We start from the raw sequence: 23,883 nt of genomic DNA, 5'->3' as shown, positions 1-23,883 counted from the left end.
ACAAATATGCAAGACAAGGAGAGCTTTTAGCCACAGGCTTGGCCCACTGCCTGAATTTTTTCCCTCCTCTTTCAGTGTAATTACAGTTGAGCTGTGTAGTAATTGGGTAACTTTTTCCAAAGGAATCCTTTCACTTGGAGTGAATCATACTTGCCACAAAAAGAACATGGAGGCAGATGAAAGACATACAGATCCTATGGCTTATTGTGATAGAGCGTTTTGCCCCCATCCCCCTGTTCCTCAGCCCCTCAGGTGTGCCCAGGGTAGGTGCAAGAGCCAGGCACTGAGCTTTCCTGGATAATTCCTCCCCAGCCCTCCAAGCTTCCTTCTGGCTTGCTGTGCCCTAAAGCCAGGACAAACTGCATGGTTTTGAGAGTGTCTAGGGGTTCTGCAGAATAAGGACTATTTTCCCTCCTTTGGTTCCTGTACCTACAAGAGCAGGTGGTAAAGGCTGGGTCAGCAGCTGGGCAGCCTTTGGGGTCAGCAAGGCTTGATAGTGCAGCTGGGCGATCCTGAATCCAGCTTCAGTCCTCTGCTCCCAGGGTTTCACCTGGACCACAAAGAGTTTCTGAGGTACTGTGTGCGCTCAGTGATATCTCTTCTGCTCCTGATTTAGCTGAAGAGCCCAGCCCTCCTCCCAGACACTTCCCCCCAAGTCTCAATCCATCTGACCGTTTTCCGTGTAGGATAAAAACCTTGGACAATAAAACATGCATTGTAAAACTATTTTCCATTGGCTTCACGGCCACACACAGCTGGATCTCCTCCTGGAGCAGCTGGCAGCCTTCTTGGAAGGGTTGGGTTTGGCATCCTGGAGAGGAGCCTGGGTGAGGGTGGGAGGAGGCAGCTCTGCCTGCCCCCAAAACCAATCCCTCCCACCCTTTCCTCGGTCTGATTGGTGGGTGGGGTGGAGAAGGGCTGGGACAACTCACCTCTCCATCTATTTAAAGGCAAGGGTGGGGCCCCTAGAGCTACTTGCTTGGGACTGTCGCAGCTTGGTGGAGAGGAGCATTAGCCTGCAGAGGAGCACCATGTCTTGCGTGAGTAAAGGGATGGGGCAGCGGGTGCGTGGGGCTGCAGGGGCAGCTTTGCTGTAGGTGGTGCTTCATGGAGTGGGACTGGGGGGAATGTGTTGGCTTGGTGTGAGGGTGCTTGCACTATTCTCCTCCATCTGCTCATCAGACGCTGTGTCAGAGGGTCTGCTAGAGCTGGGTGCCTGCTGCTGGGGAGGAAGGAAGCCCTGCTGCATCCATTAGAGATGGGTGGCTGCTATTTCTTGTTCTGGCAGGAGTTTTTTGGTTTTTTCCCTGCAGGATCCCTTTGGGGAGGTATGTGGGGGGGTCTTTGCGGGGTTGGTTCTCGAGCTGGGGTGACCTGTTTTACAGCAGCTCTGCTCTGGGGAAGCAGCTGCAGTAATGTTTATTGCTGTCTGAGCATCTCCTCTTCTGGGCAGCCCTGCTGCTTGCTTCCTGGCTGAAGTTTTCATGAGTCACTGAATCGTTCTCTCTCCCTTTCTTGTAAGGAAATATGCTATACAGAAGTGTCCTGTGAGTGTCAAGGACAGCCGGGGAGATGCTTGTGTCAGAAGAGTGATTGCACTTCTTTGATTAATTTATCCTTCATTAGACTGAAGTTGATTAATCAAGGAGTGTCCCAAGTGCAGGTTTATTCATTAAATTGGGATGGGGGAAAGATTCTTAGTATTCTTGGGGCCTGGTGTGATAGAAAATTAGTACATATGGGTTTACCAGGGTATTTTAGTTCTCCTAGAGGGAAGGTGGGGAAAGGTGTGTGCATGGAGCAGGAGAATGTTCTTGCAAATGCTGAACATACAAAAAAAACCCCACCAAGCCCTTGGGAGCTGAGGAGCAAAACGTCTGAGCCCCTGGACCTATGCAAGGCTTGAAGTTCAAATCCAAGCCAGGGGAAGGGAGTGGAGGCTCCACGCCTGCACAGCCAAGCTTGTGTGGGATGATGTGAGACCCACAAGGTACATGGGTGTGTTTGGGACAGGGTGGGTGTGATGGGAGCTTGCAGGTACTTAAGCTTCACTGCTGTGAAATACAAATATGTTGATGAGAGCAGCAGGAGAAAGGTTGGGAAATCGGGCACATGTCCCATGTGACTGGAGTAACTTCTCTGGGATGTCCCTGGTGCAATGCCCTAGGGGAAGGGAGCTTCCCTGTCTCTCCAGCGGTCCAAAGCAATGCACTGTCTTGCAAGGCAGCAGGGAGAGCTGCCAAGTCAGAACAAGTAAGTCAGCAGGTACTGAGCTAACATCTCTGCCTCCGTGTTCCCCAGGGACCAGTATGCACCAATTTGGGTCTCAAGCCTGGCCAGCGCCTCACTGTCAAGGGGAGAATTGCACCAAGTGCCAAGAGGTAAGTTGTGCTATGCTGCACAGGCGTGGCCAAGGCACCACACTGAGTTGTCTTCTCCTGGTAGGGGCTAGAAGGAATCCCTCCCTTAGATGGGAAAGGAGCAGCTTTGGAAGGGGTTAACACCAGCAGTGCTTCCCAGTGAGTCATTGCCTAACGCACATTGCAGACACACGCTATTGCCAAGGAGCTAAGCCAAAGCAGATGTGAAGCTCCAGCTGCGTGCGCTGGCAGTGACCACATCCTCTCTAGTGCAGGGTAAAGGAAATGGAAGCCATGTTATACTGAGATTTGGGTTGAGACTATCCCCACAGCCACATCCTCTCCCCTGCACGAAGATGGCCCAGGAGCAGGGACACCATTACAGTGTCTTGCTTCACTGGGCAGGAGGAGATTATAGCCCAAGCAGCTGGGAGGTCTTGGATGCTCTGAGCTACAGCTCCAGCTAATGGTGCAAATGGAAAGGCTGCATGTTGCAGCAGGGGGTCTCAGGCTGTTGAAGTTTGCTTTCACCCAGCAGAGATGCCTGTCAGGTGCTGGGAGGAAGGTGGTGAGTGGGCAGGTGGGAGAGAGTAGAAATGTGCTCCTAACTCTGCAGGGACCAGGGTGGCTGCGGCCCCCAGGAAAGCCTCTGCAGCAGATCCCAGCCCTTGTGCAGGTCTGTGGCTGGTGAGGCCTCTTGCTGGATAAGGTGGAGCCCGTAGCTGCTGTACCAGCATAGTGGTGTTCCAGGAAACATGTCCCAGCTCTTCCCAGTGCCTTTGAAGTTTGATAGTGTTGGAGTGAAGCATCCTGGGCTTTCTCTTGCCAAATAATATGCCTCTTCTCTTCTCATCTGGGTAAGAGGCCTGGAGGCAAGGTGGACACTGGGCTAGGAAGCTGCTTCCTCCCACTGCCATTGCAGATGCTTTGGGATAGCTAATGACATGGTAATTATTTCGGCTGCCTGCAGGGCAGGGAGAAGGCAGTGGCTGTCAGGCAGGGTGCAGCACCAGCTAACTGTTTGGGGCTGAAAGGAAACCTGTGAAAAGCAACTGACTCCTTGGGAGTTGCTGTGGGTGCAGGATAACTCCCTGTTCAGGGTTAAGTGCTGAACCTTTCTCTTGTTAAAAGCTTTGTGGAAACTAAGTGGTATCTCTTCCAGGGATGGCACTGTGGGGCCTATCACCCCAGCAGAGGAGAGTACCCCCTACTGCTACAGCACAGTCTTTTTAGGGAAGCTGTGCAGTTTAGCAAAGGATTTCTCTTTGGTTACCCTCAGCTGGGCTTGAAGCAACAGGTCCAGAGATGTTCATGGTAATGAGCAACATGCTACCATAGTATTGATTAAAACGGTATTGATGTCTTTCTCTGCAGCTTTGTGATGAATCTGGGGAAGGATGCTTCCCACCTCGGGCTTCACTTCAATCCCCGCTTTGATCTGCATGGTGATGTGAATACCATCGTGTGCAACTCAAAGAAGGTGGAAGAGTGGGGTGCAGAGCATAGGGAGACTGTCTTCCCTTTCCAGAAGGGAGGCACAGCAGAGGTAAGGTCTGGGCTGTACTTTCTGTACCTGCCCTAGTAAAGGGACAGGGCAGCCAGCTGCAGGGGCTGTCTCAGGACTGTCTGTACAGGAGGTGGCTGGCTTCTCCTGCTTGGCCAGTGCCACCGTCCAGGGCTCTGAGCAGTGATGGAGGGTGGGGATCAAATGCGCAAGCTCCAGCTAGTTCAAAGGGATGTTACTATTGAGTGGAGCAGGGAACAGACATCTCTTGGGAGACCAGAATATCACTCCTGCTGTTGAAGAACAGGTTATGCTGCTGACCATGTTTACCCTGCAAAGCAGAGGGTGGCACAGCAATGCAGCGGAGGGGAAAGGCTTGAGGGTATCTTCGTAGAAACTTTCTTTGACTTTTCCATTTGTCTTGCAGATCACTTTCAGCGTCAACCAAAATGATCTGACAGTCCACCTGCCAGGCCACCAGTTCACGTTCCCTAACCGGCTTGGTCTCTCTGTCTTTGACTACTTTGATACACAAGGGGACTTCACACTCCAGTCCATCAGCTGGGAATAACTTCCTCTGACACCTCCATCTCAAAGATACGGCAGAAGTAATCAATAAATAAGAGTTTTGGTCTACCCAGTCTCAAAATCCAGTCTGTTTCATACTGCAAGGCCACATGGGTTGGTCACCTTGCTGGGGGAGTGGGAGAGGAGGGTAGCCAACTTTGCTGGAGTACCATATGTGGGTGGCATTGTGCCAGCCTTTGCCCTTAAAGTCATGGATGGAGAGGAAGGTGAGGGGTAAAAGCCTGGGAAGGCAGAAGGTGAAAAGCTCAAAGAGTCTCAGGAGGAAATGTTGGGGCTAGATGTGACTAGAGGGGAGAGTGGAAGGGTCCCTTAGGCAAAGTCACCTACTCTTGAAGTCTAGACTGACACCCTACCCTGCCTGAGTAAAGTGGGTTGGTGAAATCTATCTCTCCCTAAACTAAGCATCTCTGGCTGGCCTCAGACAGCCTTGGGTTGCTCTGCTAGGTAAACCTAGTGGAGCATGGAGTAAGGGGAAAGTCCTCAGTTGTGCTAGCTTTGGCCTGCACCCCTCTGTAGAGGCTGGTCCCACTCAGGACACAGCCCTCTCATATCTTCTTGGGACCTCTTGCTGCTCTGTCGGGACAGCAGTAGAAAAGGATGTCTTGCTGGGTATGGTGGAGCATGCAGTGGGCTCCTCATCCAAATCCTTTCTTCCAATAACTGCAGAAGCATGAATACTCTTGGGCCATAGCTCATGTGGCACGTGAGGGCAGTAACCTGGAGGGGTCTGGTTTTATTCTGCCCCATGTGCCTTGCCTGGTCCACCCAGAGCTGGGAGAGGTAGCGATACCCAGCTGGGGTGTGAGATGCTAAGGATGTGTCCACTATGCTTTTGTTACCCCTTCACTCATATTAGCTCAAATGAGCCTGAGCACTTCTCAGTCTAATCTGAGGCTAGCCTCTGAGGAGACTGAAGATGATGAGGCGTGTTTGATGTTACAGCATAGTTCTCACTGGGCTGTGGGTTGTTACCCAAAGATGTCAGCCAGCAGCTGCCACCGGGGCTCTGCCAGTCTAATGCTACTTTGGCAGCAATGACTACTGCTGTTGGGCAGGCTGTGCCTGGTGGGCATAGGAAAGGTGGGAGTTGCCCTTCTACAGTGCACAGCAGTTACCAGGCAGGCCTGGGATGGAAGGACCCAATCTTTGGGTCCTCGCTTCCAGGCTTGGCCATGAGCAACACAAACTACAAACAAATGGATGTCCTACTCCCTGCAGGCCTGGTTGGGCCGATTCCTCCCATTAAGCAGTTGCAGAGCAGCTGGAGCACAGGAACTTTCTCCTATGGCAGCAGCACCTCCTGTTCTTGCTCCATAATTCATGAGGCTCTGCCAGGTCCTGTGTCTCAGGTGCCCATGAAGAGGGAGGCTTGACTGCTAGGAATGGGGAGGCTGAGGAGGGAGAGAGACACGAGTTGGAGATAAGGGCTCAAGAGGGCTTTTGAGCTGGGAGGCAGGAACACTTAGGGTGTACAAGCAACTTGAGGCTCTGCGGCTGGATCTCTCTTGAAGTCCCATGTTGCTCAAAGCCAGTCTGCTCTGGATGCTCACATCCTGCTCTTTAAGGCTACATCTATAATAGTAAACACAACATCTAACATTGCCACCCTGTGCATAGGCACGGTTGGGGGTCGACATAGCTTGGGGACTCTTCCCATGGCGTGATATGGATAAGGCCATCCTTTCTGGGGATGAGAAGAGAGTTTAGCTGTATGGAAGTGAGCCATGCTAGGCGAGATGGCCTCAAGGCGAGAGACCTGGCCCAGTTTACGCAGTGGTGTTGACACAGTCTGGCAGACTGGGGTACATTTGGTAGGCTGGAAAGTTGGGATTTTCTTCAACCACAGCAGGGACATGGTGCTGGTGAGGGCCCCCTCCACGAGCTGTGATGATGGACATGTAGTGAGCCCTTCTTGCAGTTTCCTCTGATGGGCTGATCTTGAAAGCTGAGCAGATGTGCTGACCTCTCTGAGCTGTACTTCAGGGCAATTCCACAACAACTCAACTGCACTTGGGAGTCTTCTTTTAGAAAGACTCTTCAAAGTTTTTTTTGTGGAGGGTGGGGAAAGCAAGCTGAGTGTGAGCTTTACCACAAGAGGACTAACCTTATTCAGATCCCCTGCTAGTGTGGCTGCTTCTTGAAGTGACTCACTGGTCCTGTGAAATCTGTGACTCACTGTTGTCTTGACTTTGTTATGGCTCAGCCCGTAGCTAGCGAGGAGGTGAGGGGTGGCGAGGGCTTCTCAGCAGTATAATTTAGATGTATCGAGGTTGACTGCTCCCTTCCACCCACTCCCTGGCCTTGCCCGAGGTGGAGGTTGGCATGCGAGGACTGAAGGACCTGAGGATGGAGTCAGGATCCCCGAGACAAGCGTCCTCCCCACAGCTGAGGAGAGTGAGCGGGCTTGCAAAGGGGAAGGCATGAAGGGTAAGGCACCACAACAACGACGACGGAAGACACTGCACGCCAGCATGGAAAGTGATGCACTTTTATTTCTTGACTCGACCCCAGCCAAAGGCTGGGAGATGTTCCCAGCCTGGGGCGCTGCTCACCCCTCACTTTCCCCCACAGACCCTGACAACTCCCTGAAAGCCGGGGGGACTCCATGGCCTCCCACTGGACCCCCTGCGGCCTCCCGGGAGGGTGCTGGGGGCCGTGCCGTCCCCATCCCGCTGCAGCTGGGGCGCCGGCGGTAGCTGCCGGCAAGCAGGGTGTAGAGGAAAGGGTTGACACAGCTGTTGCCGTAGGCCAGGCAGGTGACGCCGAAGTTGAGGTAGGCCTGGGCGGCGGGGCCGATGCCCAGCCCCTCGCCCCGGTACAGCCCGGCCAGCTGCCAGGCCCAGAAGGGGAGGAAGCAGGCCCAGTAGGCCACCACGATGGTGGAGATCCTGGAGAAGAGCCGCCGGGCAGGGGCCCGGCCAGCCGCCGGCAGCCCCGGGCCCCAGGCGGGGGACCGGTACGCCCAGGCCAGGCGGGCGTAGACGACGCCCAGCACCACGCCGGGCACCAGGATGCTGGTGGTGAAGAGCACCGTCAGGTAGAGCCGGAAGGCTGCCGGAGTCCAGGTGGGGACGCAGATGCGCTTGTGGGGGCCGCCCCCCTCCCGCAGCTGGGTCATCACCATCATGGGGGCTGTAAGCAGGAGCGAGAGGAGCCAGAGGATGGCGCTGGCCAGCTTGCGGTAAGCGTTGCCGGCCTGCCTGGCCCGCAGCGGCCTGGCCACCGCCCGGTACCTCTCCAGGCTCATGGCAGTCAGGAGGAAGATGCTGGCGTGCATGGTGAGCAGGTCCAGGCTGAGCAAAAGCCTGCAGCCCACATCCCCGAAGAGCCAGTCATGGGAGAAGTAGGTGCAGACCACAAAGGGGATGGTGGAGAGGTACAGGAGGTCAGCCAGGGCGAGGTTGATCACATAGACCCCCAAGGAGCCCGCTGAGCGGCCCGCCACCCTGCCAGAGGCCACCACCACCGTGTAGATGTTCCCCACCATCCCAGTGAGGCACATGACCAGCAGCACTGCACCCAGCGGCCCCGTGACCGGGCTGTCCCCTCCCAGGACACTACTGCCGTCACCCCCGCCACTGCTTTCCTCCGAGAAGCTGCCACCCTCGGGATCCTCTCCAGGCCCTGAGCTGATGGGAGAAGGGTCACAAGACATCTTTGGGTAGGGCAAGCAAGAGCAAGTCAGGCTGTCAGAGACCTGTTCCTTCCCCCCTTGCTGTATGATGGGACACGTCTAGCCTTAACACGAGAGGGAAGAATGGCAAGAGTTCAGCAGACATAGGGTACTCCAGAGAAGTCTATTCCTCACCTCCAGCTGCCCAGTCCATTTTGCTGATCTTGTCCATCACAAGCTCTGTCCGGTAGTTTTCCTTAACCACCAAAGGGTTTTCCTTAACCACCTCCCTCCCCTTCAAGCCAGATAGGTGCAAAATAACCTCTGCCAGCCAGGAGGAAATGTCTCTGGTCTTCACCAGCTCCTTGCTTGTTGCTTCTCCAGTGTTCGCTGGGCCCACGGAAACCAGCAGATTCAGTGGAAAAGTGGATTTCTCCTTCTCCCAGGTCTGTGTCCTCCCAGCTCAGAGAAACCCTGGAGAGGTGAGCTCTCCCCCCGAAACCAGCCCCTGGACAAGTCGCCTTGCCCACTGCAGAGAGGAATGTGTCTGACTCACAGCTTCACACACCAGTGCGAACGCAGTCCCAGTTTATACTGGGCTCTTAGCCGCTAGCTGAGGAGCCGTGCTGGCTTCCTCCTTTCTTGCAGACATGCTCCTTCTTCCCCAGTGCCTTCCTCTGGCTCCCTCTTCTTTCTTGTTCTTTTTTCCCTTTCTTTTTTCTCATTTCCCCTTGCACAGTTTTCCTCATTTGAAAGAGGATATAGCCGAAAGCCAAGACTCCCTAATGTGGCAGGGGGGAAAAACATCGCGCTGTGGCTTTAGAAGGTAAACAAGGGCCAGCCCTGAAAGTGCAATAGGCAGAGCTGCCACACTGCTCTCCTTGACATTTAGCCAAGCTGAGCTGAGGGCCTGTCCCCCACTCCCTTCCAAGGACATCAGGACCCCTTGAGGTATAGACAATGGATGTAGCCCCCAGTTTGCAAGCAAGCCCACCAGATATAGGTCATTTCACATTTTCTATGACCTGGCCCTGTTCCACCCTTGTCCCCCTGTCAGCAGCAAGCTCCTAGAAACTCAAAGGGCTGGATATTTTAGACCCACTCTTTCCTCCCTCTCCCCAAAGACCATCCTCCTTCTCTAAGCTTTCCCCCTCCTTCCCTCGAACCCCCAGGACCTGCTGCCTCACCTCAGAGCAGGGATCAGAAGCCTGTTAGGTAGGCACCATTGCCTTCTAGCGGGGCATCACTGCATAACACCTATGCCCTCACCCTTCTGCACCCAATGTTATCCTCCTCTTTCTTCGCCCACATCCGAGCCTCATTCATCTCAGGGAACAGGCACGGTAGGACAGAATTTGCAGAGCAGAGACAGATGCACCATTACTAAGTGTGCCCGGTTGTTAGTTCACAGGGGTTTTCAGGCCACTCCAGCCAGGCACTTTTGCATTGTCAGTGTATTGGCTTCGTTGTGGCTGAGTCAAATATCTCCACTCATCTCCAGCAGCAATAATTCAGCAGCAAACACGAGAAGGAAGCATCCCACCGGTACTGCCCTCGCTGCAGTAGGATCCAAGCACCTTCCTGAGCAATGTGCTGGATGCCACAGCAACAGCTTCAGGGTGACCGTGCCAATGGAGTGGGTGTATAGCACACAGGGCATTGATGGAGGCAACTTGAGAGGCCTCCCTCTGGGTTATCTCCGTCAGCCCTTGGCATGTCTCGGTCACTCTCTCTACACTCTTCCCAGAGGAGAACAGAATGTGCAGGTTGTTGGGATGGGGCTTGAGCTTTGTTTTAATGGACTGCCCAATTTTCATGTTATCAGAACCGAAAGGCACTTCATTTTGGAACACAAGCTTTGCAATGGCTTTCGGTTTTTAGGACAGTCATGCTCCTAACTGGGAGAGATCAGCAAACTGCAGTGAAAATATACTTTTGGATGGAATGGTCCATTGTGCCATGGCAGCAGGATGAGTGACGCTGTTTCTTATCCAGGAAGTTGATGCTCCCAACTGGTTGTGGTGGTCTCGGCACAGAGAGGGGTCCCCAGAGAAGCAGAGGGGGACCATGACTTTGCCCATTTGGCTCTGATGGGAAGATTCACAGTCCACGTGCCCCGGAAAATGCAATGTATAGCCATGGCTCCTTGCTCTGAATATCTGTGCTTTTTTTCAAGAAATGACCTCATGCCTTAGCAGTTAGCAGCTCAGCTCGTTTAGGAAGTTAGAATAAATTACAGTGAGATTTTTTTAATTCATTTCTTTAGGAGCTAATTAAAATACTGGTTGCCTCATTAATTCCAGTTAGCTCTCCTTAATACACGAGATGCCTACTCTCACACTGCCCGTGTAAAACTGCAGACACATCAGCTACTACAGTCATCAACATAACTCAGCAGAACACAGCTCTCCCAGGAGAGCTTTAAGAGATGATCTTTAAGATATGAATCATGGGTTGATTTAGTGGTTAGGGATAACTGTTACTAGAAGGACATGAACATACAGACTTCCCTGATATACTACTGCATAAAATTATATGTATATGTGATATACAATATATACATATGTAATGTATAGGGCAGAATGAAAATGCCAGGCCTTTGACATACAGAGAATGAGGGAGCAGAGATCCATGTATTACTATCTTCAGACATCAACCCCTAGGCTCTACTAAAGACAACAGAGAGTCTGAACTCTGTATCAGACATGCCATAAGCTGCTCTCTGCAGGACCCAACCTCTCTCCGTTGGTTTGACTAGAGACTCAAATTTGACAGCTGAACTTCAATGGCATGAATATCCCTCACAGTATCTTCGCTAAGGCAGTATTCCACTTCCCACCACTTTTTGTTATGTGCAAACACACACACACACACGCATTATCCACATACACACATGTACACACACACATTGGTTTTAGGCAGATCTCTTCATCTTCTCTGTAGGAATCGGAGGAAGGTCTCTACACAAATGTAGTCTGAAGAAGTTTTCAAGCCCATACACGGCAGGAGGAAACAGGCCTCAAATTTGGCTGTTACATTACATCTTTTAAGTGACCTTTATCAACTACAGCTCCAACTGATCAAATATCTAGATGTTTTACATCTCTGTCACCAGCAGAGAAGACATTTCTTGCACAGGAACAGTCTCTCCTAGTCCAGCAGCCCCTCCAACCTACTGGGGTGTAGCTCGAGCCAGGCAGCTGTTTTCTTGCGTAAGGTAGGTGGCTGTCTGCTGTTTCATGCAGGAGTCCCATGTCCTAGGTCCCATGTCCAACACAGCAAGTGCCAAGTTTTCAAGGCCCAATTGACAGGCAAGGCCTGCCAGCATCCAGTCAGATCACAGCAATTTAACAGTGACAGGTTGCACTGAGGATTCAGACTCACAAAATCTTGCACTTGAAAGGAAACAGCTTAATTTGGCTCCCAGAAAAAGTGGACCATCTACGGGGGAAAAAAGTGCTTCAAAGAGTGCTTCAAGAGCACTGTGTTTCTCTGATGATCTCCTCTCCTCTCCTGACAGCCCACCCAACAGCACCAGGTAGAGTCGAGTCATAGCGAGGTTCCCGCATGGCCTCCTAGGATTTAAACTTGAAGTAGGCTTCAACTGTAGTGAAGGAAAAAGGTGGTGCATTAGGGCAATACCCCAAACTGGAGTGGCAGGAGGGGAAGGAAACAGCATCCAGGCACTTACTTGCGTATTCCTGTGGTGTCATGGCCTGGTTGATGACACTAGTGAAGGCTGCGATCCAGTCCAGTTGGTCAGTCTCTGTCTCGCAGGTGAAGAGGTATTCCCGGTCGGGGGTGACAATGGTGAGGCCATAGTGCCAAGAGAAGTTGCCCTGTGTCCCTGAAGGCAATCCCTTCTGGACGCTATAGCCGTTCTCTTTGCTGCCCACAAATACCTCACCCTTAGCAAATGCATCCTGCACATCAGGAGGGAAAGAGAGGGATTTACGGAATCCCAGGAGAACCAGGGAATAATAGCAGTGCACCTAAGCACAGGAGGAGAGCGGGTGAGGACCAGGGATGTAGCAGCAAAGAGATTTGAAGGTGGTCAGGGGATTCAGAAGAGCAGGGAGGCTATGCTCAAAGGCAGCGGCAGAAAGGAAAATTTAAGAGCGTAGATGTCAAAAGGTCTGAGAAAGGAACTGCTGCTCCTGTCTCTCCGTGTCAACCCCCATGTCACTCTCCTCCCCATCACCACCTTTACACCGCTGCCCTCCCTCTTCCCATTGTCTGCAGGCAGTGAAACAGACACAGAAAGCATGGGATGAACTAAGTGGGATGGAAAGGGGAAGACCTACAGTCCATTCAGAGCAGCTGGGGAACCTGCAAGCCTTCCTTACTGCAGAGCAAAGACTCTGGTTGTGCTTTGGCCCTGCCCTCAGCACTGTGGCCTGCAGCTGCCAGAGGTCAGATATCCCCCTCACCAAAGGGTCCTTGAAGTACATGAGCCTGCGGTGATCCAGCGTGAACCAGCGCTTCTTAAAAGCCTCTCTCTGCTGTGAAGGAAAGAGGTGACATATGTAAGGGGACAGTGCCCTCTGCCGCAAGCAGTGCGAATGGATACCCAAAATTAATCCCAACCACTTGAACCAAGGCCCAGCTTGAACAGCAACCTCCTCCTCACCCTTTCTGAGCTGAGAGTGGGGATCAGTATCGGGTTTTTCAGTCCCAACTGCTGTCCCCAACTCTTGGACTTCATTGAAGGACCCCAGAGTTGAGACAGGAGAAATCTAGACGCTAAATACCTGTAAGGTCACGCACACACAGACACACGCAGAGAGATCTGTTGTTCTGGGAGAAAGCAGGGACTCTGGCTTCATCTACTTTCACATGTGTCCTTCCCCTTCCTTTTATTCTCCCCTCCCTTGGTGCACACACACTGTTCCCACGGGTGTCTAAAGAGTCAGGGGGGAATGGGGAAACAGCAGGAGAAAAACATTGAAGTAGGGAAGGTCAGTGGCTCTCTGGCAGGTCCCTGATAGATTTTTTTTCTCTCACAGCAGCTCACCTTGGGACCAGTCTTCTCCATGTATCCCTCCTTCAGGAAGTTTCTTGTCAGCCGATTTTTAATCTGACAAAAAGGCAAGAGTAACATTCACTTAGCCACATTTCTTTGCTATTTGCTTTCACCCCCCACCCTTCCTTCTATTCTCCCAAATTCAGCCGCCTTTCAAATTCATGTTTGCAGAACTGCCTAGCCAGGAGTCACTTCTGTCTCCAAAGTGCCCAGAAACAGCAGAGAGCGGTTGTTCTCTGGCCATCGCAGGCCCTTTTACACGCACTTTCTCATCCCTCTATCTAAACACTGCAATTTCCACTTCTGTACCTGGGGATCTAATAGTAACTAATGGGCTCTTTTATCACATAAACGAGTACCAGTGGGAGACTCAGCACTGCGCTCTAGTGCTGCCTTACCTCATTATCGCTGGCAATGGGAAATGCTACCTTCAGATAATGGAACTGCACAGAGCGAATAGCATTGAACCAGTCCACTACCTCCTGAGAACAGAAAAGGACAAGACAGAAAGCTTAGCCAGAGCAACAGTGAGCCACCTAAATTCACCCAGCTGCACCCAACCCTACATTAACTACAAACACAACCACCTCGCCCTCCCCAGCACTACAGCATCTCCTTCACACACACACACCCAGCACGGCTGCCCCATTCCCCGCATGCACAGGCAGCGCATCTGCACATCTTCTACAGCAGCTCCTCCCACACAAACCGACTCAGCCAGTGCTCCTGCCCTGCTCCCTGCAGCAAAACTCTCTCACAGACACACAAACACAGAGCCAGAACCCCCACCCTGTTACCTACAGCAACTCACACATGCACACCCCGTCCTACCCATGCTTCAGACTATTTAATACCAGCAGCTTCTCAAATCACCTCAATTGCTTTGCAGTGTTTGATGCTAAAACAAGATACCTTTCCACTTTCATGGTAAACAAATATATTCCGGGTCTTGTTGTCTTTGAGATAGGTAAGCTGCAGGCCATTGGGGTTCCCAATCTTCACTGGCTGGAACGTAGCATTGATGACATCTATTTTAACATTGATTTTGGGTTCTTTGGCCTGAGAATAGAATTGGCATTGGTCATGCATGAGCAATCCTAATGGGAAAGAGACCTGAGCTGACTTAGAGGGGCAAGGCAAGGTCACATGGTGTTAAAAAGTAGTAACTGCCCCTTCCCAACAAAACTGTTGTAGCGCACATTCCCTTCACTGTGTGGTGTGCTCAAGCCCAGTGGCCCAGCCCCTCCAATTTAGATTTGAGCTGTGCCTACTATGGAACTGCCAGTGAGACACTAAGAGTGCATCTGACTTTACAGCTGAGCCAGTCTAAAGGCTAACTGACACCAAAAGGAAAGACCCCCCTCCTGCTCCTCCCTACCCCAAGCCATTTCCTCCCTTGCAACAGAATACTAGCACTTGCCCCATTCATTTCAGGGAGATGAACTAGCAGAAGAGTAGTCCTCCTCAAAACAAACCAAACAAGGTTTTTGCCAACTTGGCTCACAGTGGGGTGAGGCTGTTTCCAGGGATGGTGCAGGATTACACAGCCATGCAAATGGATAGGGGTGAAGTGAAAGATCAGCGCTTTTATCAGCAGTGAGGGAAGGGTGTAGGGAAGCACAAAGGGAGAATGTGGGGAAAATTTCAACCTGACAGTAGGAAGGGGAGCCCTTTCCTCAGTGACATGTTTCTGTTATCACCCCTGGCCTGGGATGAGCAAGGCAACCTCAGAAACATGCGTAGGAAATAGAAACATCTCCATGACCCGACCTCGCTGCCCTGGGTGGAGTATGTACTGAGGTGGGAGTTGACCACCGTACTCACATCCTGCTTGGTGAAATACTTCAGACATCCCTCTCTCTCAGACAAGAGGAACTTGCGGGGTAGGAACTGCCCGTTGTCTCGGCCTCGCTTCCAGAGGATGCCTTCCTTCACCCCTAGGAGCAGAAAGGCCACTTTTAAGAGCATTCCCCCACAGTCACGGTAGGCATCAGAGAGCTGCAGGCAGCCTGGGGTCCCAGCCACACCTCTGGGATAAAGCTGAGATGGACTATGGCTGAGAACAAACACCTGAGAAGGGGAGGTCTCACTTCTGACTTACAGCTGAAGATGGTGGTGTTCCTGGGTTTGCAGACCAGATAAACGGTCACCAAAAGACATTCCCAGATGCTTCCTACCTCTTAGCCTGGCTCCCACTACTGCCTCTGACAGCATGAGAGCCATCTCTCTGGTGAACACCATAGTCCTGGCCCACACAGACCCTGGCATGGGACCAGAACTCTTCCCACTTGACTCTGCAGGCCCTTGGGCTCCAGCGTTTTGTGTCACAGCACTGGCAGTGACATTTCAAAGACAACTGCTGTGGACAGTTCAGCTGGACAGAAATTCCTTACTTCCTGGCTCTGCCAGGACAGCAAATGCCTTTGAAAAATGCCAGCTGGTAATACCAAGCTTGGAAGCAACCCGTGGCAGTGCTAACCTACACTGCCCACAATTTAAACACCCCCAAAATAATGCCCTGTAAGTACCAGCTGAGTTCTCAGGAGTACGTGTGGGATTTGCAACAATGACACTATAAGCTTTCTCCTCACGGTGCTCAAAAGCTTCCAGCAAAGGCAACAGGCAGGATATTTTGGTGCTGTGCTTTGCTCTTACCATCAGAATATGGCAACTGTTTTCCCGGCTGAGTGAACTCTTTGCGCTCATATTTGGCCCGTATCCACTGTTCTCTCAGTACTCTGGGGAGAGAGGTGACAGGTAGCTCAGAAAAAAACTACAGGAACCCAGAACTGCCCTTCCCCCTTTTCTTCTGTATGCAGCAACTTACTGGCAGTCATTGTAGGTTGGCTGGTAATAGTAAATAGGGATGTGAGCTTCGTATGTGGCTTTAGTCACAGCATTCCCATGCTTGGCCAGAAACTGCAGAGTTAGAGAGAAAGTTAGTGCCTTCCCTTTGATGCAGACTCATGTTGGGATTTTTCTTTCCTGACCCACTACAGGGCTAGATGCACGTTGAGCTCTAATGGAGCATTCTCCTTCCTGTCCATTGCAACATCCCAGCAAAGTCTGGCTACAGAAAGGTGGGTCTCAAAGGTCTTGTCTACTCTCAGAAATTACACTGATTGCACCTGAATCAACAGAACGTCATAAATATCACTTCCGTGGGGCTGGGTACACACACATTGTTTGGATTTGCTGCCATGCCCCACATCTCTGGGGAGAACCATGTTCAATGACAGCTCTGCAATGCCGTCTGGGAGGACATTCCAAACCTCTTCGCTCCTCTCCAAAGACCAGCGAGATACAGATTATTTTCTTTGGATCTCTGGAAAATTTTTTCAGTCCCCTGAAGATTAATGGCTTGAGGGGGGTATAATGGGGAGAAGTCAAGTTCCCATAAATGCCATTTTTCTCAAGAGATCACATTATATCTGGAAACTCTTCTTGGAGCATGGAATTGCCCAAGATTTTCCCCTCGGACTGCTGAAACCAAGAGGAGACATTGAGGCTGGATGGTGCTGGTGAGTGGGAAATGGGTAATCTGGAGCGACAAAGACCGTTGGCAAGATACATTGCAAGAGCTCTGCATTTGCCATAAAGTAACAGGACATGGGGAGACACATAAGGCAAGTGCATCATCCCTCCCAGTGGGTTATGGGGAGTTATCCTCGCTTAAGTATCCAGAGCATGAGTAGCAAAGGGACTACGCATCAGATTAAATCTCCAACTGTGTGAGGCCAAAGGGCTGATTTTCCCAGGACACGTTAGTGTATGGCCTAGACCCAACCCACCTGACACACTAGCGGGGATAAAGATCTCACCTGCACCTGAGCATCGTCCCAGTGGTCCATCTTCAGGGATTTGACTTTGCTGATGCTAGGGATGTTGCGGTGAATTCCTGAGCAGCTGAGGCATATAAAGACACCCAAACTAGAGGATGCCCAGTCAGGATCTGAGGGTATAAAGAAGGGTATGACTAGAGGTGGTAAATTCCCCTGGAAGATATGCCTCAACTGAGAACATAGTCCGGAGAAACAGAGAGCTGGGTGATCACAGTTTCATCTGAGCTGATTAATTAACACCCAAGGTACAGGCAGGAAAAAGCATAGCTATTAGTCCCACGTTCCCCCTGCTTCAACCACTTCATCTGAATCCCTATTGACCTGAACCTTGAAAAACTCCGAAGTGCTCTGCGAACTCCCTTTGCATTAAGGGTCACCCAAGATGAAACTTAAACCACCTCTGGGAAAGGACGCCAGGAGCTATTTAGTGCAACACAGCAAACCTGCAACAGTATTTAGCTCTGGAAGTGGAAAGCAGCCTTGAATCCAAAATTCTCCAGGGAGTATTTAAGAAGGTAAAATGGTACTAATTAGCCCAGTCTTAATTTGGCTTGGGTGGTATGTTCCACATGCCCCTTTTGGGAGGAGTATGATGGGTGTTCTTAGCAGCGCCTGTAGGACCTCAAACTGGACACCCTTTCGAGATGGCAAACCCTTCAGTAAAAGAAATCTCCGAGGCGCCTGTGGCAGGTTGTCAGCTCATAGCTGAGTCACGGAGGAGACAATGCCCTCCTGAATCATGCCTTCTTTCTGGAGCAGTTAGGATTTCACCAGGAGCTTTCCTGTCAGGTCCTGACTGGGCATGACCTTGATTTGTATTTGAGATCTGACACGACTACAACCCACAGTACTGCAGCTACACAGCCCCTGCTCATCTGGCACTACCATGTCCCTGTCCTTTTTCCCAGCAGCGCTGTGGCAACATCTCCCTCCTCCCTTGCCAACTCATTTCCAGGGAGAAGAAGTGAATACCCAGAAAGAGCAATGGCTCTCCTCCCTCTCTGCCCCAGGCTCCTGTGCAGTCAGGTAGCCCGCACCAAACTGCTGACAGAGACCAGCCGCGGCTCCCTGCTTCTGACTCTTCCTCCAGCAGCCCTCCGGGACTCACCTGGCTTCCCGCAGTCTGCACACAAAGAGTTTTCCGCTCTTCTCCACACCTCCTTCAGGGCCTTCATGCTCCTCTCGTTGCCTCCAGCCATCATGTCCAAATGCTATCCCTCTGGATAGGGCAGGGCCAGGAGGGCAGCTGCCTGCGCCTTCTGCACCTGTGGGCCAACCCGCTGGGTTGCCCAAGGGAGAAGAAGCCACCAGAGAGCCAGAAGCTCTCGCAGACAGAGGAAAAGGGGGAAGGCAGGAGAAGCCGTAAGGTTAATGGAAGGTGTGGAGGCCTGACAGCGCACCTGAGCCGGCTGAGCGCAGGCAGGGATGAAGAGGCTGGAGGCTGAAGTGCACCCAGACTGTGAGTGAGGAGAAGGAGACCTGCCCCATGGGCGTGGAGGGAAGTGCAGCAATTAACCACAGAACTGGTTTTTCCGCATTTCTGCTGGTGAAAGGACAGGCCGGGAAAAGAGCACAAGCAGCAAGAGAGCTGATAAAGGCAAGGCAGCCCTGGACGAGCAGCCGCCAGGCCATGTCAGGACTCCTCACACTCTGTGGGCTGGGGGGGTTGGCTTTGGCTGCCCCCGCAGCGCTTCAGGACCTTCCACCAAAGTCAGCTGGCCACCACACAAGCATTACATCCATTTTTAGGGCAAGGACTGGAGGGCAAGAAAAGTTCAAGAGTTTAGCCAGTCCCTCAAGCCAGCAGCCAAGAACACGGCAGTCCAGATACCCCCACCTATTGATGCCGGTACCTCTCTCCACCATCAACTGCAGAAATGATGGCTGTTCAGCCAGGTCCTGCATCTTGGAGACTCAGTGTTGGTACCGAGACCCATCCCCGCGCTTGCCTCCCCCAGCTAAGAACAGCACAGGTGCCACTGACACCAAGCAATGACGATAGCTTGAAATAAACTCTCAGACCTTTATTGAAGAAATGCAGATGTTAAATATTTGGAGGAATGACCTTTATTAAAGAGATGCAGATGTAAAATTCTCAGAGAAGTGGCGGAGCGAGTCTTGGGGCGAGAGATCAGGTGCTACGCTGGCCACACAAGGCAGTGCCATAAGAGCCTTTTGCCAGGAGGGAGCTGAAGAGGAGCAGGAGATGGAGGCACCCAAGCCTGAAGGAGCACCCTGCCCACTCCAGGCTGTATGCCAAGGCTGGTGGCAGACACCTACAAGGTCCACGACAGCAGCTTCTCTCTCCTGGCCCCAGCCTAGGGGAAAAAGTGCACCAGGAGCGGCTGAGGGGACACACGCAGGCCCCACACACAGGTGGGACAAGAGGACCCGATGCCGGTCCCACTCTGCTCCTTCAAGCCGCCCCGCAGCCAAGGTAGCCGCCCTCCCTCCCACTCAGCCCACCGCCGGTGATGCTCAGGCTCCCCCCTCACCCTGGGGCCGCCCCGCCCGCAGCCCAACAGCGGCTCGGCCGACAAGGGCCGCCCGCTTTGGGCCTCGTGAGGAAACCAGCCCCTCGACCCGCTTCACCCCGCGAGCCGCGGCGGCACAAAATGGCGGGCGGGGCAGGGGGCCGCCCCTCACGGCGGGCGGCGGCGGAAGGGGCGGGCGGCGGCGGCAGCAGCAGCGTGGTAACGCCATGGGCCGCAAGAAGAAGAAGGGTCCGGGCGGCCGTGAGGGGCGGCTGGTGGTGACTTTCGACGAGGAGAGGCGGAGGTGAGGCCGGGAGGGCCCCGGGGCGGGGGGAGGCATCCTCCGGTGAGGGGGTCGTTAAAAGCCGCGGGGTTCCTGTGTTGCCGGCGGCAGGGAGTACCTGACCGGCTTCCACAAGCGGAAGGTAGAGCGGAGGAAGGCGGCACTGGAGGAGATCAAGCGGAAGCTGAAGGAGGAGCAGAGGAAGATGAAGGAGGAGGTACCCCCACACGCACCCCCCGGCCTTCCGCGGGCCGCGCTGAGAAGGGGGTCCCCCTTCCCGCCACGGCGGGCTGGGAGCGGGGCAGGCCGCGGGGACCGGGCCGAGGGGTCTTCGGGCTTCCCCTGCCCCGCTTGCAGGGGGACGGGGCCATCCTGGGCGGAGGGCGGGCGGCTGGAGCGGCAGAGGCGCCGCAGTGACCTGTTTCCATTCCTCAGCGGCACCAGGAGTACCTGAAGATGCTGAGCGAGAGGGAGGAGGCGCTCGGTACGTGCTGGCCGGTCGTGGGCGCTGGACCCCCGGCAGCGGGGCGGCTGCGTGAGGGGCAGGAGGTGGGCGCCCGTGGTCCAACACCCTTGGCTGGGCGATCGGAGCTGGAGCAGGGATGCTCGCACGTCACCCTGCGGGGTCGGCTCCTCACGCGTCCCCCTGGGAAGCTGGGCAGCGGTGTGAGCGGTGACCACCTCAGCCCTCTGTCCCTGGTGGGAGGGGGGTCAGGCGGGTTGTACAGAAAAGAACATGGAGGAGGACATCTCCGAGGTGCTAACCAGATCCCCTCTGCTGGGAGAAGGAGCTTGCGCTTCGTGCTTGTAGTGCCAGTGTTCAAGCTCCTCCGCCCTCTAACCCTGCATGCAAAGGCTGGGTCTCCCACCCCCAGTGTGGCAGTGCAGGAATGAGTGACCATACCTTGTGAAAAGTTGGGCGCTTTGCAGTGCGGGATTCCTTGTCTCCCCAGATGAGGCTGATGAACTGGAGCACTTGGTGACATCGCGGACAGAGTCTGTGAACATCGACCACCCAAACCACATTGTAACAGTGACCACCATCAGTGACCTGGACCTCTCAGGGGCGCGCCAGCTGGGACTGACCACCCCTGTGGTAAAGCCTCTTGTTGCTTTTCTGACTGTATCAACTGTAAGCAATTCTTGGGGCTGGCTAGGTAGAGCTGGTACTCCCTGAATATGCCCAAAGACATGCAGCTGTCTGGGAGCAGGGATGAAAAGGCAAACTCATAACTTTCACATTCCTCCGCAACTTATGTTGGGCCTCTAAAGAGGAAGAAATGTCCTGTGTGAACAACTCATTCCAAACCTCCCTGGAATCCTTTGCTAGTCCCAGCTGACCTTGTGTAAGTGAAAAGTGCCACAGGGCTGCGTGGGGAGAATGCAGTATTTTAAAAGCAGATACAATACAAACAGCAAGATTTCAGACTTTGCTGGAGAGACTCTCCTCAATCTCTTTCCTGTGTCCTGCCCAGGAAGAATTACTATTAGCATGAGGAGGGATTTCTCTCGCCGTGATCCTGTGCTTGGACCATGAATAAGGAAACCATTCAGTTCTGGTTGTGGTTGCTTTTATTCTCAAAACATATTGTAACTGAGATCTCGTATTTGTTTCATAGAGGCTTTCAGGCACTGGTTGACTTGATCCTTTTGATCTTCATGACTCATGGCTGGATTTGAGCTCTTTGGGGAAGTGTCTGTGTTAACCTGTTACATTTGTAAGGTCATCTTCTAATCTGAAAATCCACTTAAAGAGGTTTTGATATTAATTTAAGAAAAAAGCTGAAACCTTCAATTCATAGTTTAGACTTCAGTTGCGTGGCCATTAAGATCATGCTGAAGTTTTTGGATCTTAGGGTGGATTACTGTAGGACTTCTCACTGGTTGTCCCTTTCTGAGGGGCTGTGATAAGAACCCTCGAGATTTGGACAGCAAGGGATGTGGAGGATTAAAAAAACTTCATCCATAACTAGATGGTTCACAACACAGGATGAAACCAAGAAGGCAGCAGAAACACCGGAATCGCAAGACTGCCTGTTTTAATGTGTCTACAGGGATTTTTTTCTCTTTTGCTTCCTTTTTAAGGGAAAAAGTGATGGATCAGAAGAAGAGAAAGGGGAAGAGGTGGTGAACAAGCCTGTAAGAACAATGCCCAAGAAGTCCAGAAACCCCTTCCTGTCTGAAAAGTATGTATGAATTCATTCAACTCTTTGCTGCTAGGCTCTGCAAGCTGATCAGGAGGATCTTGCCTTCCCAGATCGGCAGTGTGGTTGCAGGGAGGGGATGCTGTGCTGCCTGGGTGCTGGTGGGCAGGAGCCAGCAGAGGGCACTGGCAGAGCACAAGCCTGTCACGGACGCTCCATTCCCATCACATTGATCCCTGGTGACAGCAGGAGGAGGAGGATGCGGTGCAGGGCGCGCTTTGTCCTGAACTGTTTACCTAGTCCTTCTCCAGATGCTGGAGGCAAGGGTGTATTGCAAGGTGCAGAGTTTGTCTCTAGGATTGAAGGTCAAAAGACCCTAAAGCTTTGGCATTCTCCACATTTTTCAGTATCCAGGATTTACAGCTGCTTTGGGGATTCGGAGAATTACCTAACTCTGTGGTGGCTGACCAGCCCACTGCTCAGAAAATTCGTTTTGGTTGTTATTGCGCATGTAGACTTGCAGGTTTTCTGCCCTGTCAGGATGATGCCCAGCACAGTGGAGTCCCCCTGGGGCTTGCTGTGGCTGGTGTCCACTCCTGCTGGGCCACACAGGGCTCTCCTGCTATTGTTGTGGTGTTGCCTTGCTCCTGCAGACTTTGGTCCCCAAAGATTTCTCTCTTCTTGCCCTGCACAGGATCTCTGCTCTTACTGCCACGCTGCACATGCACAGCCGGAAAAAGACAAAAGGAAAGAGACCCCAACGTGGGCAAGGCCCACGCAAGAAAATCCAGAAATCCAGCACAGGGCGAACCACTAAGACTCAGCGACGGAGGCTGACAGGCAAAATGGGCCGTGACCAAGATTAACAGAGAAACTAGTGCTTGGACCAGCAGTTGGGACAGCGCTCCGCATCTGGCCTGCTGGTCTTCGGAGCCCCTTCGTTGTGGGCAAGGGCCTTGTTTACTTGGCGCTCTGACCAGCAGTGAGCCCAGTTCAGCCTTTCTCTCACCTGCTGAGTGCTGGCCAGAGTAACTAGACACTCTACCCATTTATTTCTGCAGCGATATCCAGCTAAGTGTCTGGGTGCCTCGGAGTCTCTAAAAACTTCTGCTGGGGGTCAGATTCTCTGTTTGGCGTAACCCTTCTGTCCTTGGGCCTCCCTTCCAGAGCTGATACTTGGCTTTATTAAAGGAGAGGATCTGGGGCTGAGTGCAACAGGGACATTGCCAGGGCAATTTATGAGACTTCGAGGAGCTCTGCTTCCACTCGTGCATCAGTGCCCTGACATTTCTGCTGTGCAGTAAATCCTTTTTCCACGGAGACACTGTGTCATCTTGTCTCATGTGTTTCTTTGTCAGTGCCACACCTGAATGCAGGGGTACTTCTTGTTTGATACCTTTGCCAAGTGAGAGTTGGTAACTTTGTGAATAAATCTTTATGAAGTCCTTTTGCTAAGAGAAAAATATTTGTGACTTATTTGAAGCATAACAGCAACTGTGTTAGCACCAGTACCAGCTGGAAACAGGGGAGATGATTCCGGGTGCTTAAAGGATATTGAAATCCGCTGGTGCTTGGGAAATGGAATAGCTAGGAGCTATTTCTGCGGTAACACAGAGCCAGCCAGAGCAGGAATGGCTCATTCCATTGTCTGCTGAATGTGCCGATCTTAATTGCGATAGCTCAGAGGAGTATGAAATGCCCTAATGCCCTTGCTGTATGTGTGTGGCCCTCTCCGGGATGGGAGCAGCAGAGGCTGCCCTTTACCTCAGGGCTGCTGCAGTCATCAGCAGTTAATTGCCTTTCTTCTTGGGACCTCAGTATGTGTTTTTTAGCATGGATGCCTTCAGCAGGGGGGAGGGGAAAAAAAAAGGTTTGCATGGTTGAGGAATGCTGGTGCCAAAGCCTGGAGTGAATCCTCTGAGGAGGAGAGTAAGCCTGGGCAGCATGCTGGCCTCTGTCCTCGAGCATCTGTAGGAGATGGTGGCGATTCTGCCTCTGGCAGCTAGGCCCCCTCCCTTGCCGCGTGTGTACTGGCGAGGAAATGACAAAAGG

At 52.6% G+C, this 23,883-nt stretch overlaps 4 protein-coding genes across 4 annotated transcripts; 2 read left to right on the top strand and 2 right to left on the bottom strand.

The window, feature by feature from the left end:
* Nucleotides 1-978: 978 nt before the first annotated feature.
* LGALS1 (galectin 1) lies at nucleotides 979-4,500 on the top strand. The gene is made up of 4 exons (XM_075155666.1): nucleotides 979-1,040; nucleotides 2,302-2,381; nucleotides 3,735-3,906; nucleotides 4,292-4,500. Exons 1-4 carry the CDS (start codon nucleotides 1,032-1,034, stop codon nucleotides 4,433-4,435), a joined length of 405 nt encoding a protein of 134 aa, XP_075011767.1. The 5' UTR covers nucleotides 979-1,031; the 3' UTR covers nucleotides 4,436-4,500.
* Nucleotides 4,501-7,000: 2,500 nt separating this feature from the next.
* Nucleotides 7,001-8,231, bottom strand: LOC142086817 (urotensin-2 receptor-like). Its single transcript, XM_075160418.1, is given in 2 exon segments — nucleotides 7,001-8,162; nucleotides 8,164-8,231. Coding segments are annotated over 2 exon segments (1,230 nt in total).
* Nucleotides 8,232-9,787: 1,556 nt separating this feature from the next.
* On the bottom strand, nucleotides 9,788-18,422 carry LOC142084726 (arf-GAP with dual PH domain-containing protein 1-like). Its single transcript, XM_075155651.1, has 11 exons — nucleotides 18,039-18,422; nucleotides 16,910-17,040; nucleotides 15,916-16,007; nucleotides 15,744-15,826; nucleotides 14,913-15,025; nucleotides 14,001-14,147; nucleotides 13,487-13,570; nucleotides 13,080-13,142; nucleotides 12,496-12,567; nucleotides 11,757-11,988; nucleotides 9,788-11,669 (listed from the first exon to the last, which is right to left on the bottom strand). The coding sequence occupies exons 1-11, from the start codon at nucleotides 18,130-18,132 to the stop codon at nucleotides 11,641-11,643; spliced, it is 1,140 nt and encodes a 379-aa protein (XP_075011752.1). The 5' UTR covers nucleotides 18,133-18,422; the 3' UTR covers nucleotides 9,788-11,640.
* Nucleotides 18,423-19,446: 1,024 nt separating this feature from the next.
* On the top strand, nucleotides 19,447-23,276 carry NOL12 (nucleolar protein 12). Its single transcript, XM_075155632.1, has 6 exons — nucleotides 19,447-19,708; nucleotides 19,799-19,904; nucleotides 20,123-20,171; nucleotides 20,641-20,783; nucleotides 21,773-21,873; nucleotides 22,526-23,276. The coding sequence occupies exons 1-6, from the start codon at nucleotides 19,632-19,634 to the stop codon at nucleotides 22,695-22,697; spliced, it is 648 nt and encodes a 215-aa protein (XP_075011733.1). The 5' UTR covers nucleotides 19,447-19,631; the 3' UTR covers nucleotides 22,698-23,276.
* Nucleotides 23,277-23,883: the final 607 nt, after the last annotated feature.

The sequence above is a fragment of the Calonectris borealis genome, chromosome 1, assembly GCF_964195595.1.
Source record: "Calonectris borealis chromosome 1, bCalBor7.hap1.2, whole genome shotgun sequence".
Lineage (NCBI taxonomy): Eukaryota > Metazoa > Chordata > Aves > Procellariiformes > Procellariidae > Calonectris > Calonectris borealis.
Note: the sequence above shows the minus strand (reverse complement) of the source record. Positions and strands in the feature narration are given on the sequence as shown.

Bases quoted from the DNA above. Each gene is read 5' to 3' on its own strand.
- LOC142084726 (XM_075155651.1), bottom strand. From the start codon at position 18,132: ATGATGGCTGGAGGCAACGAGAGGAGCATGAAGGCCCTGAAGGAGGTG. The intron at 13,143-13,486 runs GTAAGGCAGCAC...CCTTTTTGTCAG, and splicing joins CCATTGCCAGCGATAATGAG to ATTAAAAATCGGCTGACAAG. The intron at 11,670-11,756 runs GTAAGTGCCTGG...CCTTCACTACAG, and splicing joins GACACCACAGGAATACGCAA to TTGAAGCCTACTTCAAGTTT.
- NOL12 (XM_075155632.1), top strand. From the start codon at position 19,632: ATGGGCCGCAAGAAGAAGAAGGGTCCGGGCGGCCGTGAGGGGCGGCTG. The intron at 20,172-20,640 runs GTACGTGCTGGC...TTGTCTCCCCAG, and splicing joins CGAGAGGGAGGAGGCGCTCG to ATGAGGCTGATGAACTGGAG. The intron at 20,784-21,772 runs GTAAAGCCTCTT...TTCCTTTTTAAG, and splicing joins TGGGACTGACCACCCCTGTG to GGAAAAAGTGATGGATCAGA.
- LGALS1 (XM_075155666.1), top strand. The intron at 2,382-3,734 runs GTAAGTTGTGCT...CTTTCTCTGCAG, and splicing joins ATTGCACCAAGTGCCAAGAG to CTTTGTGATGAATCTGGGGA. The intron at 3,907-4,291 runs GTAAGGTCTGGG...TTTGTCTTGCAG, and splicing joins AGAAGGGAGGCACAGCAGAG to ATCACTTTCAGCGTCAACCA.